The sequence below is a fragment of the Ranitomeya variabilis genome, chromosome 3 (assembly GCF_051348905.1).
Source record: "Ranitomeya variabilis isolate aRanVar5 chromosome 3, aRanVar5.hap1, whole genome shotgun sequence".
Classification (NCBI taxonomy): domain Eukaryota; kingdom Metazoa; phylum Chordata; class Amphibia; order Anura; family Dendrobatidae; genus Ranitomeya; species Ranitomeya variabilis.
The window spans coordinates 160,749,476-160,767,216 of NC_135234.1; the positions used below are offsets into that span (position 1 = coordinate 160,749,476).

The 17,741-nt window shown below is 45.8% G+C and overlaps 1 protein-coding gene across 2 annotated transcripts in view; it reads left to right on the forward strand.

Moving 5' to 3' along the window:
• SRPX (sushi repeat containing protein X-linked) overlaps positions 1 to 7,054 on the forward strand; it is a 149,119-nt gene extending 142,065 nt beyond the window's left edge. Inside the window, exon 10 of one of the 2 annotated variants that reach the window (XM_077294776.1) lies at positions 6,147 to 7,054. In XM_077294776.1, the coding sequence (XP_077150891.1) occupies positions 6,147 to 6,327 (181 nt within the window). In that variant the 3' untranslated portion in view covers positions 6,328 to 7,054. The remainder of the gene's footprint in view (positions 1 to 6,146) is intronic. The other variant, XM_077294777.1, reaches the window with a different exon arrangement.
• The last annotated feature ends 10,687 nt before the right edge of the window (positions 7,055 to 17,741 follow it).

The following is a 17,741-nucleotide window of genomic DNA, read 5'->3' on the forward strand; positions in this document are numbered from 1 at the left end:
GACGCTGCGCAGAGCCTCAGCGTCAAACACGCAGCGTCCAGATGTTACAGCATAGTGGAGGGGATTTTATCAAATCCCGTCTCCACTATGCGTGGTAACACGCACCCGGCAGCCCTGCGATTCCGGACATGCTGCGTCTTTTAAGATCGCAGCATGTCCGTGTACCTTGCGGCGATGCTGCGCCACCGCAAGGTATATCACAGGGCCCTATGTGTGAGGTGCGATGATGCCGGATGTGTGCAATGAACACATCATCACGTCACAGAAGGGAGCGGGGCTTAGGGCGGAGCGGGTTTGCCGCTCCGTCCAAACCGCCGGCCATCCTGAAAGTGGACACATATCTAATAGTTTAACTCAGGAAGAGTTCAGAAATCAATATTTTGTGGAATAACCATGACTTTTAATCACAGCTTTCATGCGTCTTGGCATGCTTTCCACCAGTCTTTCATACTGCTTCTGGCACAAAAATGTAAGCAGTTCTTCTTTTGTTTGATGGCTTGTGACTATCCATCATCCTCTTGATTATATTCCAGTGGTTTTCAATGGGGTTCAGGTCAGGAGATTGGGCTGCCCATGACAGGGTTTCGATGTGGTGGTCTCTTAATTTTTGCCAGAGCTGTAGACAGGGCCGTATTTGCCACTAGGCACTCTAGGGCACGTCCTTAGGGCGAGGAAGATGCGGGAGGGCGGTACCTGAGCAAGGTTTTTTTTTTTTCTTTATAAAGTCCTGGGTCACCTCCCGACCGACATGGATCATCATGTGTGGCCAATGGCCATTATACAGTATAGAGCATCATGAGTGGCTATTATACAGTATGGAGCAGCATGTGGCCATTATACAGTATAGAGCATCATGTGTAGCCATTATACAGTATGGAGCATCATGTGTGGCCATTTTACAGTATTGAGCATCATGTCTGGCCATTATACAGTATGGAGCATCATGTGTGGCCATTATACAGTATGGAGCATCATGTGTGGCCATTATACAGTATGGAGCATTATGTGTGGCCATTATACAGTATGGAGCACTGTGTGGCCATTATACAGTATGGAGCATCATGTGTGGCCATTTTACAGTATTGAGCATCATGTGTGGCCATTATACAGTATGGAGCACTGTGTGGCCATTATACAGTATGGAGCATCATGTGTGGCCATTATACAGTATGGAGCATCATGTGTGGCCATTATACAGTATGGAGCATCATGTGTGGCCATTATACAGTATGGAGCATCATGTGTGGCCATTATACAGTATGGAGCATCATGTGTGGCCATTATACAGTATGGAGCATCATGTGTGGCCATTATACAGTATGGAGCACTGTGTGGCCATATTTTGTTTTGTTTATAATTATTGTGCATGAAACAGTGTGATCAGCAGCGCTAAATGGGTGTGGTTGGGACGTGGATATGGGTGTGACTAGTTGTGAAATGGGTGTGGTCAGAGGTCTGGCCTAAAATTTGCCGCTACGCATGCCGCAAACATTATACCTCTTTCGCTGTGTTGCCATAAATGATCCGTTACGCTACAGATGCAGAAAAACTGCCCGAATCTGCTGCAAAAGGCTACTTTCACATCAGCGATTCTTGCCAAAGTCACTGCCGATAGTGTCATACTCACCAAAGGGGAGGCAGCACTAAAAGTGCCTAGGGCACTGTACATTATAGTGGTTAATTATTTTGCCTTAAAGAGAATGTGTCATGAAGCAGCATGGTGGCTCAGTGGGTAACACTGCAGCCTTGCAGCGCTGGAGTCCTGGGTTCAAATCCCACCAAGGACAACATCTGAAAGGCGTCTATATGTTCTCCCCGTGTTTGCGTGGGTTTCCTCTGGGTACTCTGGTTTCCTCCCACACTCCAAAGACATACTGATATGGAATTTAGATTGTGAGCCCCAATGGAGACAATGATGATATCTGTGAAGAGCTGTGGAATTAGGCTTCCTTCACACTTGCGTCGTGTGACATCCATCGCAATGCGTCCTTTTGGGGAAAAAATGGATCCTGCAAATGTGCCCGCAGGATGCGTTTTTTTGCCTTGTACTTTTGCCTTTGACTTGTATTTCCGACGGATCACGACGTATGGCCATACGTCGCGTCCGTCATGTTTTGGCGTTCAAGGGAACGTTTTTTCGTACGTCACATCCGCCATTTCCTACGGCGCATGCGTGGCCGGAACTCCGCCCCCTCCTCCCCGGACTTCAGAATGGGCAGCAGATGCATTGAAAAACTGCATCCGCTGCCCACGTCGTGCCAAATTTTCACAACATGTGTCGGTACGTCGTGCCGATGCTTAGCGACGGACCCGTACCGACGCAAGTGTGAAAGAGGCCTTAGTGGTGCTATATAAGGGAGTGAAATAAATACAGATAAATTGCTTTAACATTTTTTTTATTTTTTCTGCAGTCACTGGAGGCTGTCATTTTTATCTGCTCAACACAAAACTTACACAACACAAATACAGCAGCCACAGAGCATAGGAGACTTCGGTCCATGTCTGACCACATCTCCTATGTTGTGGCTGCTTCGGCTGTGAACTATGCATGCTTCCTGGGCTGCCTAGTTCACAACAGTGGGAATAAACAAGCATCATTTTATTGTAGTCCAGCGCTATGAGCTACTATTCTCTCTGCCACTGTTCCCCCCTACTTAGTGTTCAGAGGTGAGCCGTGACTGATCCCAGCCTGGAACAGTATTACTAATGCCAGGCCACCGATCTACCAGGACTAGAGCTGTAATTTATTCCAGCGCTGAGAACTGATTGGCCAACCTGGAATAGTATTACTAATGCCAGGCTACCGATCTACCAGGACTACAGCGGTAACTTATTCCACTGGTGAGAATAGGTTGGTCAGCCTGGAATAGTATTACTAATGCAAGACTACTGATCTACCAGGACTACAACGGTAACTTATTCTACTGGTAAGAACAGGTGGGCCAGCCTGGAACAGTATTACTAATGCAAGACTACCGATTAGTGATAAGCGAGTATACTTGTTGCTCGAGTTTTCACGAGCACGCTCCGGTGGTCTCCAAGTATTTGTGAGTGCTCGGAGATTTAGTTTCCGTCGCCGCAGCCGCATGATTTATGGCTGCTGGACAGCTTGAATACATGTGGGGATTCCCTAGCAACCAGGCAACCCCCACATATACTCAGGCTGGCTAGCAGCAGTAAATCATGAAGCTGCGTCAACAAAAACTAAATCTCCGAGCCCTCAGAAACACTCGGAGACCACCCAGGCATGCTCGGGAAAACCCGAGCAACGAGTACACTCACTCATCATTACTACCGATCTACCAGGACTACAGCGGTAACTTATTCCAGCTCTGAGAACAGGTTAGTCAGCTTGGAATAGTATTACTAATGCCAGGCTACCGATCTACCAGGACTACACTGGTAAGATTCCAGGGTTGAAAACAGGTGGGCCAGCCTGGAATAGTATTACTAATGCAAGATATCTCGGCACAGAGATTCTATACTTCATCCTCGCTTAGGCTGGAGCCATACTAGCCTATGTACTTCATGATAGTGGTAAAATTTGCTCGATATGACTTGCATTTATTTGTGAAAATATTGCAATTTTGGCTAAAAAAATTTTGGGTAAAATTGCAATTTTCAAACTTTTAATCTTTATATACTTAAACCAGAGAGTTATGAGAGAGTTATGTGACACAAAAAAGTTCTGAAATAATATTTCCCATATGTCCCATATTTACATTTGCATTATTTTTTAAACATCATTTTATTTTGTCTGGATGTTAGAGGGGATAAAAATTTAACAGCAATTTTTCATTTTTTCAACAAACTTACAAAACCTGTGTCTTTTCAGATTTCAATGGACTTTGAGGGGCTTGTATATTGGAAACTCCCCAAAAGTGATAAAGTGATGCTATTTTAAAAACCGCACCCCTTAAATACTTCAAAACTGTTGTCGGGAAATTCTTTATGCCTTCACGTGCTACACAGGAATTAATGCAAAGTACAATGAAAAAAAATAACCTCTAAAATGTTGCTTTAGTCCCAATTTTTTCATTCTTGCAAGAGCTAACATGAAAAAGTGGAACGCACAGTTTATTACCACTTTCTTTTGAGCACAGCGATACCCACACATGTAGTCAAAAAGTTTTGCTTGGAGAATTGGCAGGACTCGGAACGAAAGGAGCAATATTGAAAGTGACATGTCACATTTGCAGGGCCATTAAGGTGCCTAAACAGCAGAAACCCCCCACAAGTGACCCCATTTTGGAAACCACATCCCTCATGGATTTTATCCATGGGTATAGTGAGGATTTTTAACCCAAATGTGCTACACAGAATTTAATAGGTCGTCATATCTAATGTGTCGTCATTAGTGTTGAGTGCAAATGCTCGCTACTCCAGTTTGCATAGAGTGCGCGGGTATGCACCGAGTATTGCGGATGCTCGAGTGACATGCTCGAGTGTCCACCTAACAAGTTTCATGGCTGTTAGCCAAAAAACATGCACTGATTGCCCATGTATGGCATTCTTTTTTGCTGTCTAACAGTCACAAAACATGTTGGGCGAGGACCATGTCACTCGAGCATCTGCAATACTCTGGGCATATCCAAGCACCCCAATGCAAAGTTGAGTAGAGAACACTTGCGCTCAACACTAGTCATCATATTGTCATCATTGTTTTTTACTTTTGAAAAAACCTTAAGCCGAACCGCGACTTTAAACCCAAGCCTAACCTAAGATCAACCCTAACCCTAAAGGCACAGAATGAAAGAAATAAAAATTATAAAATAATTTAAAAAAAAATCTGACTAAGTGGATAACGCAGCGATGATTTGCTAATTATTGGGCGTTGATCACTGTGATAGAGTCTATCACAGTGATCAAAATTCTGGAACCAATAGGAAAATTCCCTGCTGTTGTCAGGTGCTGGCTCGCAGATCTCGGCGAGTGAACTGTGCATGCGCCCACCATTTTTCATTATGAGCTGGTAGCGGAGGGCTGGAGGACGGAGCAGGAGGGCCCAGAGGTTGGCCGAGTTACTGAGTGGGGCTTGGAGCATCATTTCTTTATCCTTTGACATGTTATATCAAGAGAGAAATGATTTTTATAGCAGACACTTTTTTTTTGTATGATGCCCGTTATTCAGTGAATCGCAGACTGGTAAAACCAGGCCTGATCATGTTATCACCTATAAGAGATTTTTGGATTTTTCAGCCATTGAGGGAATAAGGCCCTTTAGACGCCACTGTTTTAATGAGTAACGGCAGTCGTTAAGGAGTTAAATCATCCACCACAAGACCACCACTGAGTCTCTGACACTGATCATGGTGTTTGTTATTGTCTGTATTGCTGATGTCATGTCTAAAGAGCTGCAGTCAATAACTGAGCTCTGAGCTGCCTGTGTCATCAACTCATAAGTTGAAAAACGATAAAGGCTGCACCGTTATTTACCAAGAATGATTATATGTGAGCCCAATTGCCATGTCAAGGTGTCCTTCATAATTGTGTCTTTGTCCTGTTTTGTCACCTTTGCCCAGGAGAGGTGACCAAACAGGACAGGGACCCAATTACGAAGGATGCCTTGACGTGGCAGTTGGGCTCACATACATTGGCCAATTTATGCGCGAAGTAGCTTCCTTTTTTCATAGCAATTTTTGCAGATAAATATTTCCTGTGTACATTATATAGCGCTTTTTTCCTATTTTCTATGGCAGAAATGCATTTTCAATGTTCTAGAGTAAACATGCTTGGTAAATAATGGTGCAACCTTTGTCAACTTACATGTTTTTTTGGTTGGCGCCTGTTCACACTAGCTTGGATGTGCTGGTCTTGTTCTCTATTTGTGTCAACTCAGACAGATCGGCTGAACTCAATTATTGGCTGCAGACGTGACATCAGTGCTGCAAACACCGACATCAATGCAGGAGACTCAGCACTAGACCCGGGGAGGGTGAATAAACGTAGTCTGTTTTTAAACAAACTGCAGCTAAGGAAGAGCGGCTTTCAGAATCCTGAGAGCCCTTTTGTGTTAGATCATGTATACAGTCAATGTGACTTGTTCACTGTGCACACAGTTATGTTTTATGCTTGTTTTATCCTTGTGTAATTGATTTGTACTTCGCTACTAGCTATACTTCATGATGTCATTTTCATATCCTTAGATTGCTCCTAAGAATAGCAGAAAGAAAATTTCAAATGGTCGTTTTGGATAAACATGGTGTGGACAAGGAAAGATACCTCATCCCCATAAACAATTCGGACCTTTTTACCCTTATTGATTCCTTCCCACTTCGTAGAGATGAGATGAAATTTCAAGCTGAAGTAGGACACACTTGTAACTGATAGACATGTTTTGGACAATTTGGAATACAATGATGGAGAGCTACTGCCGCATATACCTGCTGTACAGAGAAATTCATCTTTATATATGTTGTTGTCTCATTATTTTACAAATGCATGATGTGTCAGATTTATTGGGTCCATTATTATTTCACTTTGGGGGACTAATCCTGAAATATTGATGTTTTCACACTTGTCACTTAGACTCACTTTCTATCCTGCATTTTTCAGGAGACATATAATTACTATCCTAGGCAGGATTACTTCCATTATGAAGCTGGAGGCAGATCAATAACAATAGGTGATGGTCACAGCTCACCTCCTCCCTCTCCCTGTACTCTGACTTCTTTACAATTCGTGCCTAGAAGAATATCCATAGAGGTCAGTGAATCTACAAGTGGCCACCAATAGTAGGTATGGATCTAGTAATGCTTAACCTGTGATGCCAGTAACACAGGAATATCACATGCACAGGACACATGGGACATTACTTAACACTTTGTGTACAGTTTTATTTTTCATTAAAGGGGTTTTTGCAAGTTCAAGAATAAAAATTGTTCAAGTCAAGGTAAATGGCATATAATAATAATAAAAAAAAAACACTTTACTCGCCTCTAAACTAGCTTTTTTCTGAACTTGAAAAATTCCTTTTAATGAAAAAAAGTCATGTGACTATTTAAATATTTGTACAATTTGGGATTTTCTTGAGGACACATTTTTATATATGGCAATAATGAAAGCTTTTAATACTTTTCTATGCAGAGATGATATTATATATTATATTGTGGAAGAGAAATAAACATTTTTTTCTGTGGATAATAAAGTAATGGTTGCATGCGCTGTTTGTTGTTTTGCTTTTTGCATAAAAAGGTACAATTGGGTTTTGAAGGATACCTATTTACAAAGAAAAATAAATCAATTCAAATGTTAAGTTCGATGCAGGCAATCTTGCCAGTAAAAATGTCGTTATTAAACAATGAGCAGAATGCTGTAAGGCTCACAAATATGTCCGTATAGGCTCCCTGCTGAAATTGGCAATTTTAATTTAATGAAGAAGACATTAAAGTTATAAAAGAGAGAGAGACCAGAACGGAAAATCTGCATGATTTGTATGGAAAATGCTTTGGAAACCGGATCCGGGCGCCGGATTCATTGTTTCACGTCTTCGTTTCATGTGTTCTTGGCCGATTCCGTCACTGTGCGTTTTTTTACGCCGGACGAAAAAACGTTGCAGTGGACGTTTTCTCTGTCCGCCGGAAATGACTATTTGGATGGATCCGGAAAAAAACGGATGAAACGTGTGGCCATCAGGCACAATCCGACGCTAATACAACTCTATGGGAAAAAAACTGATCCGGCGTAAAAAAAAACGGATCCGTTTTTTTCCAAAAATTGCCGGATTGTGCCTGAAACAAAAAGCCTGATGTGTGAAAGTAGCCTTAAGGTACCTTCACACTAAGCGACTTTACAACGATAACGCTAGCGATCCGTGACGTTGCAGCGTCCTGGATAGCGATATCGTTGTGTTTGACACGCAGCAGCGATCAGGATCCCGCTGTGAGATCGCTGGTCGTTGCTGAAAGTCCAGAACTTTATTTCGTCGCTGGATCTCCCGCTGACATCGCTGAATCGGTGTGTGTGACACCGATCCAGCGATGTCTTCACTGGTAACCAGGGTAAACATCGGGTTACTAAGCGCAGGGCCGCGCTTAGTAACCCGATGTTTCCCCTGGTTACCATTGTAAAAGTAAAAAAAAAAAACACATACTCACATTCCGGTGCCCGGCGTCCGCTTCCCTGCACTCCTCCTGCATCCTGTGTAAGTGCCGGCCGTAAAGCAGAGCGGTGATGTCACCGCTCTGCTCTGTGGGAGATGCCGGAGATGTTCGGCGCTGACACAGGATGCAGGAGGAGTGCAGGGATTCGGACGCCGGGCACCGGAATGTGAGTATGTGTTTTTTTTTGTTACCAGGGGACTTCGGCATCGTTGGTCGCTGGAGAGCCGTCTGTGTGACAGCTCTCCAGCGACCACACAACGACGAAACAGCGACGCTGCAGCGATCGGCATCGTTGTCTGTATCGCTGCAGCGTCGCTTAGTGTGAAGGTACCTTTAGTCACATGACCAAAGGTCATTTACCCTGTGGGCGACTGGAGGAACTGCAGAAGTTGTAAGAGACTGGAGAGCTGTCTTGATGCTCTTCCTCCATACTCCATTACCCCCTGCAAGATTGACAAGGGTGAGAAAGATTTGGTACATAATTCTGCAGAAAAGGATCAATGAGGTGATGGAGATTATGATACGAATGACATTTGGAGAAGGATGGGAAGAAGGGCATATGAGCATATGACTGGAGATGGAGGGAAGGGGTTGGATGGGTGGCAAAATGCTACAGAAGAAGAGGGATGAAAAGGGGGGCACAGTGCTGCACAGTGGGGGTAGCAGTGGAAACAATGCACAATGGTGCTGTCGGGGGAAGGGATGGGAAGTGGGTCATAATGTTTGGGGAAGTGAGAGTGACAGTGGAGATAGAATGGGATAAAGGGCACAGTGTTACTGGCAGTGGGAGAGGATAGAAAGGGTGAACAATGGTGTAGACTGGAGGAGGATTGGGAAGAGGGGCATGTAGCCGCAGATGATGGGTGGGTAGAATGCGTGGCACAATGCTAAAGATAGGGAAGGGTGGGAATGTGTTAGCACCACACCGGAGCCTTCCTCTGACAGGCAAGGTCTCCGGTGTGTCACTTTACTCACCCGCGCTGCGGTCGGTTCTTCCATTCCCTATGCTCTGCATGCTCCCAGCAGAGCTTCCAGCCATGTCGTTAGGGCAAGTGCGCACGAGCCACCACCCTCTTAAAGGGCCAGCACATGCACTTACTTTTTCCTCCCCAACCAATGGACAAGAATCATTGTGTATATATTGCTTCCTGCACCACTAGGGAGGTGCCTGAGCAACTTTCCTGTTTTGCAATCTATGTTGTGTAAGGTTGCATACCAGTCCCTGCTGCACTCTGGTGCTGATTCTGCCTGCTGCACTCTGGTGCAGATCCTACCTGTTGCACTCTGGTGCTGATCCTGCCTGCTGCACTCTGGTGCCGATCCTGCCTGCTGCACTCTGGTGCCGATCCTGCCTGCTGCACTCTGGTGCCGATCCTGCCTGCTGCACTCTGGTGCCGATCCTGCCTGCTGAACTCTGGTGCAGACTCTGTCTGCTGCACTCTGATACAAACTCTGCCTGTTGCTCCATCCAGTCTGTCCTCTGGGTCCAGCTGCTGCATGTCTGTTGGTCTGTCCTGGAGTGGTACCTGGCTTTCATCGAGAGCCAAGTCTAACCTCACCATCAGAGGCTCTAGTGAACAGTTAGGTGCTCGCTTAGTCACGCCCCTCCAGGCTCTCCGCGGTCTGTGGCACAGTGGCTCCACAAACCACATTCGTGACAGTTTGCTCAGGCCATGGACCCCGGTGGACCCCGGATCCTGCCTATTTGGACCATATACGAAGAGCTCTGCTGACACAGAAAGACGTGCAGGAGGAGCTGTCCATGCAATTGCAGTCCCTGACTGCCAAGTTGGAGGCCTTAAACATGTCTGCAGAGTTCCCACATGTTGAAGCAGCCGTGTAGTCTGAGAAGTCTCTGGAGACAGTCTGCTTAGTTCGAGATCCAGGCCCCGACTAGCAGCTCCACCACGCTTTGACGGCAATCCAAAGCTCTGCTGCAGGTTCATTAATCAGTGCCGGCTACATTTTGAACTGCTTCCTCACCACTTCCCGTTGGACCGAGCAAAGGTGGCATTCCTTATGTTGCACCTGGGAGGCGAGGCCCTGGTGTGGTTCAACCCATTATGGGAGAGTGAGGACCCAATCATCTCCAATTTGCTTGCATTCTGGGAGGCTTTTCGCAAAGTATTCAGTGAAGCCAGGCGAACCACCTCTTCAGTTTCTGCTCTTCTCCATTTACGTCAGTCCAATTCATCTGATGGACAAAATGCAGTACGCTTCTGCACTCTGGCATCCGAACTCAGTTGGAATAACGAAGCTTTGGTGGTGACATTCTGGGAGGGGCTATCCGGAGACATTATGGATTAGCTAGCCGGTCAAGACCTACCAACTACTTTCAACGACCTGATCTCCCTCACCATCCACATAGATCTTTGTTTCCGAGAGCGTGCCTGTGAGGTGGCACGTGAAAGCGCATCGCAGCACCTGGCTCTGTCTTTTCAAAGGTCGCTTGTTCCCTCGCCCTCTCCTGTCGAGGTCTCACCTGAACCCATGCAGGTCGACCACTTTGCCCTTGGCAGTCAGTGACAGAAGGATTGCCAGTGCCTCTATTGTGGAGACATGGGTCACTTCATTCGAGGCTGTCCGGTGAAGCCGGAGAAATTCCAGCATCTAGGGTCGGTAGGAGAGACCTCCCTAGATGGAAAAGACATCTCTTTACTCTTGACCCTTACTGTCGCTGTGACAACCTGTGAATCTCAGTTTATTGAGTTTGTGTATTTGGATTCTATGGCAGCAGGAAATTTTATCCTCCAGGCTGTAGTGGATCGATTTCAAATCCTAGTTCGTCTGCTCCAAAACTGTTATGACCCCAATGGCAGAGGGTCTCAGGAATAAATACCAAGTCTGCAAACACAAAAAAACAGCTCATAGGGCAGTGGTAACTGGGCTGACCATATATCTAATCCTAGCACCACAAATAGCAGTAGCCGGGGAACGTGCCTACGTTGGTTCTAGACGTCTCGCGCCAGCCGGAGAACTAACTAACCCTAGAAGGGAAAAGAAAGACCTTTCTTGCCTCCAGAGAAAAGACCCCAAAAGTTGGATACAAGCCCCCAACAAATAATAACGGTGAGGTAAGAGGAAAAGACAAACATAAGAATGAGCTAGGTATTTAGCAAAGAGAGGCCCACTAGCTAATAGCAGAATATAGTAAGATGACTTTTATGGTCAGCAAAAACCCTATTAAAATATCCACGCTGGATATTCAAGAACCCCCGAACCGACTAACGGCCGGGGGGAGAACACCAGCCCCCTAGAGCTTCCAGCAAGGTCAGAACTCACATTTAGTACAAGCTGGACAAAAATAGAAGCAAAGCAAATAACCCAAAAAACAAAGAAGCAAGACTTAGCTTAATTTTGCAAGAACCAGGACCAGCAGACAGGAGCAACAGAAGGATCTGATTGCAACAATGCCAGGCACTGGACTAAGGATCCAGGAAGTTTATATAGCGACACCCCTGGACTAACGACCCAGGTGAGTGCCAAACTGAAGAAAGACAATCCCAGAGTCATATCACTAGTGACCACAAGAGGGAGCCAAAAAGTCTAATTCACAACAGTACCCCCCCCTTAAAGAGGGGTCACCGAACCCTCACCAAGACCACCAGGACGATCAGGATGAGCAGCGTGAAAGGCACGAACTAAATCGGCCGCATGCACATCAGAGGCAACCACCCAGGAATTATCCTCCTGACCATAGCCCTTCCACTTGACCAGATACTGAAGCCTCCGCCTGGAGAGACGAGAATCCAAGATCTTCTCCACCACGTACTCCAACTCGCCCTCAACCAACACCGGAGCAGGAGGCTCAACAGAAGGAACCACAGGTACAACGTACCGCCGCAACAAAGACCTATGGAACACGTTGTGAATGGCAAACGACACCGGAAGATCCAAGCGAAAGGACACAGGATTAAGGATTTCCAATATCTTGTAAGGACCGATGAAGCGAGGCTTAAATTTAGGAGAGGAGACCTTCATAGGAACAAATCGAGAAGACAGCCATACCAAATCCCCAACACGAAGTCGGGGACCCACACCGCGGCGGCGGTTGGCAAAACGCTGAGCCTTCTCTTGTGACAACTTTAAGTTGTCCACCACATGATTCCAGATCTGCTGCAACCTATCCACCACAGAATCTACCCCAGGACAGTCAGAAGGCTCCACATGTCCCGAGGAAAAACGAGGATGGAAACCAGAGTTGCAGAAAAATGGCGAAACCAATGTAGCGGAACTAGCCCGATTATTAAGGGCAAACTCAGCCAACGGCAAGAAGGTCACCCAATCATCCTGATCCGCAGAAACAAAACACCTCAAATAAGCCCCCAGAGTCTGATTAGTTCGCTCCGTTTGTCCATTAGTCTGAGGATGAAAGGCAGACGAAAACGACAACTCAATGCCCATCCTAGCACAAAAGGATCGCCAGAACCTGGAAACAAACTGGGATCCTCTGTCAGACACAATATTCTCAGGAATGCCGTGTAAACGAACCACATTCTGAAAGAACACAGGAACCAGATCGGAAGAGGAAGGCAGCTTAGGCAAAGGCACCAAATGGACCATCTTAGAAAAGCGATCACATACCACCCAGATGACAGACATGCCCTGAGACACCGGGAGATCTGAAATGAAATCCATGGAAATGTGTCCAAGGCCTCTTCGGGACAGGCAAGGGCAAGAGCAACCCGCTGGCACGAGAACAGCAAGGCTTAGCTCGAGCACAAGTCCCACAGGACTGCACAAACGACCGCACATCCCGTGACAAGGAAGGCCACCAAAAGGACCTAGCCACCAGATCTCTGGTGCCAAAAATTCCCGGATGCCCTGCCAACACCGAGGAATGAACCTCGGAAATGACTCTGCTGGTCCACTTATCAGGAACAAACAGTCTGTCAGGTGGACAAGAGTCAGGTCTACCAGCCTGAAATCTCTACAACACACGTCGCAAATCCGGAGAAATGGCTGACAAGATAACTCCCTCTTTAAGAATACCAACCGGTTCTGCGACTCCCGGAGAGTCAGGCACAAAGCTCCTTGAAAGAGCATCAGCCTTCACATTCTTTGAACCTGGTAAATACGAGACCACAAAGTCAAAACGGGAGAAAAACAATGACCAGCGGGCCTGTCTAGGATTCAGGCGTTTAGCAGACTCGAGATACATCAAATTTTTGTGATCAGTCAAGACCACCACACGATGCTTAGCACCCTCGAGGCAATGACGCCACTCCTCAAATGCCCACTTCATGGCCAACAACTCCCGATTGCCAACATCATAATTCCGCTCAGCAGGCGAAAACTTCCTCGAGAAAAAGGCACAAGGTCTCATCACAGAGCAACCAGGGCCTCTCTGCGACAAAACGGACCCTGCCCCAATCTCAGAAGCATCCACTTCAACCTGAAAGGGAAGTGAGACATCAGGCTGGCACAAAACAGGCGCCGAAGTAAACCGGCGCTTCAACTCCTGGAAAGCCTCCACGGCTGCAGGAGCCCAGTTAGCAACATCAGAACCTTTCTTGGTCATATCCGTCAAAGGTTTAACAATGCTAGAAAAATTAGCAATAAAACGACGGTAGAAGTTAGCAAAACCCAAGAACTTCTGAAGACTCTTAACTGACGTGGGTTGAGTCCAATCATGAATAGCTCGGACCTTGACTGGGTCCATCTCCACCGCAGAAGGGGAAAAAATAAACCCCAAAAAGGGAACCTTCTGTACTCCAAAGAGACACTTTGAGCCCTTAACAAATAAAGCATTCTCACGCAAAACCTGAAACACCATCCTGACCTGCTCTACATGCGAGTCCCAGTCATCAGAAAAAAACAGAATATCATCCAGATAAACGATCATAAATTTATCCAGATACTTCCGGAAAATATCATGCATAAAGGACTGAAACACTGAAGGAGCATTAGAGAGCCCAAAAGGCATCACCAAGTACTCAAAATGACCTTCGGGCGTATTAAATGCGGTTTTCCATTCATCTCCTCGCTTAATGCGCACAAGGTTGTACGCACCACGAAGATCTATCTTGGTGAACCACTTGGCACCTTTAATTCGGGCAAACAAGTCTGACAACAGAGGCAAAGGATACTGAAATTTAACAGTGATTTTATTCAAAAGCCGATAGTCAATACAAGGTCTCAAAGATCCGTCCTTCTTGGCCACAAAAAAGAATCCCGCACCAAGAGGGGAAGAGGAAGGACGGATATGCCCCTTCTCCAAAGATTCCTTGATATACGAACGCATTGCGGTATGCTCAGGTACAGACAGATTAAATAGTCTTCCCTTAGGAAATTTGCTACCTGGAATCAAATCTATGGCACAGTCACAGTCCCTATGAGGAGGCAGAGCACTGGACCTGGACTCGCTGAACACATCCTGATAATCAGACAAATACACAGGAACTTCCGAAGGAGTAGAGGAAGCAATAGACACCGGCGGGGAATCACCATGAATACCCTGACAGCCCCAACTTGACACAGACATTGCCTTCCAATCCAAGACTGGATTATGAGTCTGTAACCATGGCAAACCCAAAACGACCAAATCATGCATTTTATGCAGAACAAGAAAACGAATCACCTCCCGATGTTCAGGAGTCATGCACATGGTTACCTGTGTCCAAAACTGCGGTTTATTTTCCGCCAATGGCGTAGCATCAATACCCCTCAGAGGGATAGGATTAACCAACGGCTCAAGAACAAAACCACAGCGCTTGGCAAATGACAGATCCATAAGACTCAGGGCAGCACCTGAATCCACAAACGCCATAACAGGGTAAGAGGACAATGAGCAAATTAAAGTCACAGACAAAATAAATTTAGGTTGCAAATTACCAATGGCGACAGGACTAACAACCCTTGTTAGGCGTTTAGAGCATGCTGATATAACATGTGTAGAATCACCACAGTAAAAACACAACCCATTCTGACGTCTATGATTTTTCCGCTCATTTCTGGTCTGAATTCTATCACATTGCATCAAATCAGGTGCTTGTTTAGACAACACTACCAGAGGATTAGCGGTTTTGCGCTCCCGCAAACGCCGGTCAATTTGAATAGCCAGCGCCATGGAATCATTCAGACTTGTAGGAATGGAGAAACCCACCATCACATTCTTAATGGCTTCAGAAAGGCCATTTCTGAAATTTGCGGCCAGAGCACACTCATTCCACTGAGTAAGCACGGACCATTTCCGAAATTTTTGGCAATACACTTCAGCTTCATCCTGGCCCTGAGAAATAGCCAGCAAGGCTTTTTCTGCCTGAACCTCAAGATTAGGTTCCTCGTAAAGCAAGCCGAGCGCCAGAAAAAAACGCATCAATATTTGCCAATGCCGGATCTCCTGGCGCTAGCGAGAAAGCCCAATCCTGAGGGTCGCCCCGTAAAAAAGAGATAACAATTTTAACTTGCTGAGCTGAGTCTCCAGATGAACGGGGTCTCAGAGATAGAAACAATTTACAATTATCCCTGAAATTCCTAAACTTAAATCGGTCTCCAGAAAACAGTTCAGGAATAGGTATTTTAGGTTCAGACATAGAACTACTGGTAACAAAATCTTGTATGCTTTGCACACGAGCAGCAAGCTGGTCCACACTTGTAATCAAGGTCTGGACATTCATGTCTGCAGCAAGCTCAAGCCACTCAGAGGTAAAGGGGAGGAAGAGAGGAAAAACAAAAAACAAAAAACTCAGAATTTCCTTTCTTATTATCCCACTTCTGCAATGCATTAAACATTCAATGTCGGCCTGGCATACTGTTATGACCCCAATGGCAGAGGGTCTCAGGAATAAATACCAAGTCTGCAAACACAAAAAAACAGCTCATAGGGCAGTGGTAACTGGGCTGACCATATATCTAATCCTAGCACCACAAATAGCAGTAGCCGGGGAACGTGCCTACGTTGGTTCTAGACGTCTCGCGCCAGCCGGAGAACTAACTAACCCTAGAAGGGAAAAGAAAGACCTTTCTTGCCTCCAGAGAAAAGACCCCAAAAGTTGGATACAAGCCCCCAACAAATAATAACGGTGAGGTAAGAGGAAAAGACAAACATAAGAATGAGCTAGGTATTTAGCAAAGAGAGGCCCATTAGCTAATAGCAGAATATAGTAAGATGACTTATATGGTCAGCAAAAACCCTATTAAAATATCCACGCTGGATATTCAAGAACCCCCGAACCGACTAACGGCCGGGGGGAGAACACCAGCCCCCTAGAGCTTCCAGCAAGGTCAGAACTCACATTTAGTACAAGCTGGACAAAAATAGAAGCAAAGCAAATAACCCAAAAAACAAAGAAGCAAGACTTAGCTTAATTTTGCAAGAACCAGGACCAGCAGACAGGAGCAACAGAAGGATCTGATTACAACGATGCCAGGCACTGGACTAAGGATCCAGGAAGTTTATATAGCGACACCCCTGGACTAACGACCCAGGTGAGTGCCAAACTGAAGAAAGACAATCCCAGAGTCATATCACTAGTGACCACAAGAGGGAGCCAAAAAGTCTAATTCACAACACAAAACCCTCTGACAATAACATCCGTCGATGGGAGAACTCTTTGGGAGAAGGATCATCTGGCTACTGTGTCGCTTGAGGTTTTTTATTGGGATGCTTCATACTGAGAGGATAGTCTTCTATGTTCTTTCCCACACCTTTCTCTTAGGCCTATCATGGCTACAACAGCACGAACCTGTGTTGGACTGGAGAACTGGAGAGGTGCTCCACTGGGATCATTCCTGTCATGAGAAATGTCCAGCTCCAGTACGTCCGGCTAAGGGTCTGTCTTCTCCAGCATCGCTGTCCGGTTTTCCGTCTTCCTATTGGTCCTATGCCGATGTATTTGACAAAAAGGAAGCAAAGACTTTGTTGCCCCATAGGCCGTACGACTGCCCTATCGACTTGATATCCATATCTACACCCTCCTAGAGGCCGAATTTACCCTCTGTCTCCAGATGAGACTCAAGCTATGTTGGACCATATTCAGGAGAATTTGGCCAGGGGGTTCAGTCAGAAGTCCTCCTCCCCTGCCGGGGCCAGGTTTTTCTTCGTTAGAAAGAAAGACAGATCACTCCCACCCTGTATAGATTATTGGGGTCTCAACCAGTTTTCATGTTTCATGTTTGCATGTCTTAGCGCTGCAGTGTGCTGCCTTTTTTACTTGACTATATATGAGTTGGTTACTCTAGGTTCAGCACCTGTTCACACTTAGTCTATGTATGGATGTGACGGTCAGTTTTTTCAAATATATTATTTAGCCTTCTGACTGAGCACTCCGCCTCCTAGCCCAGGTGTTTTAATCGCAGCGGGTCCAGTATCCCTCCACAGAGAGAGAGAATATGAGTCTAGGAAGAGGTTTTCACAGGTACCCATTCACATGGAGACGTTTATTCTCAGCGAGGTAGGCAAGCGTAGGACCTGATATACGAGAGATGCCGTAAAGGGGCTATCAGGTACACATAAAATTGGCCATTTTTATGCGCTAAACGCTCTCATTTTTCATATTTCTAGTGCAGTATTGCAGTTCAGTTTTCATGTTTCATGTTTGCATGTCTTAGCGCTGCAGTGTGCTGCCTTTTTTACTTGACTATATATGAGTTGGTTACTCTAGGTTCAGCACCTGTTCACACTTAGTCTATGTATGG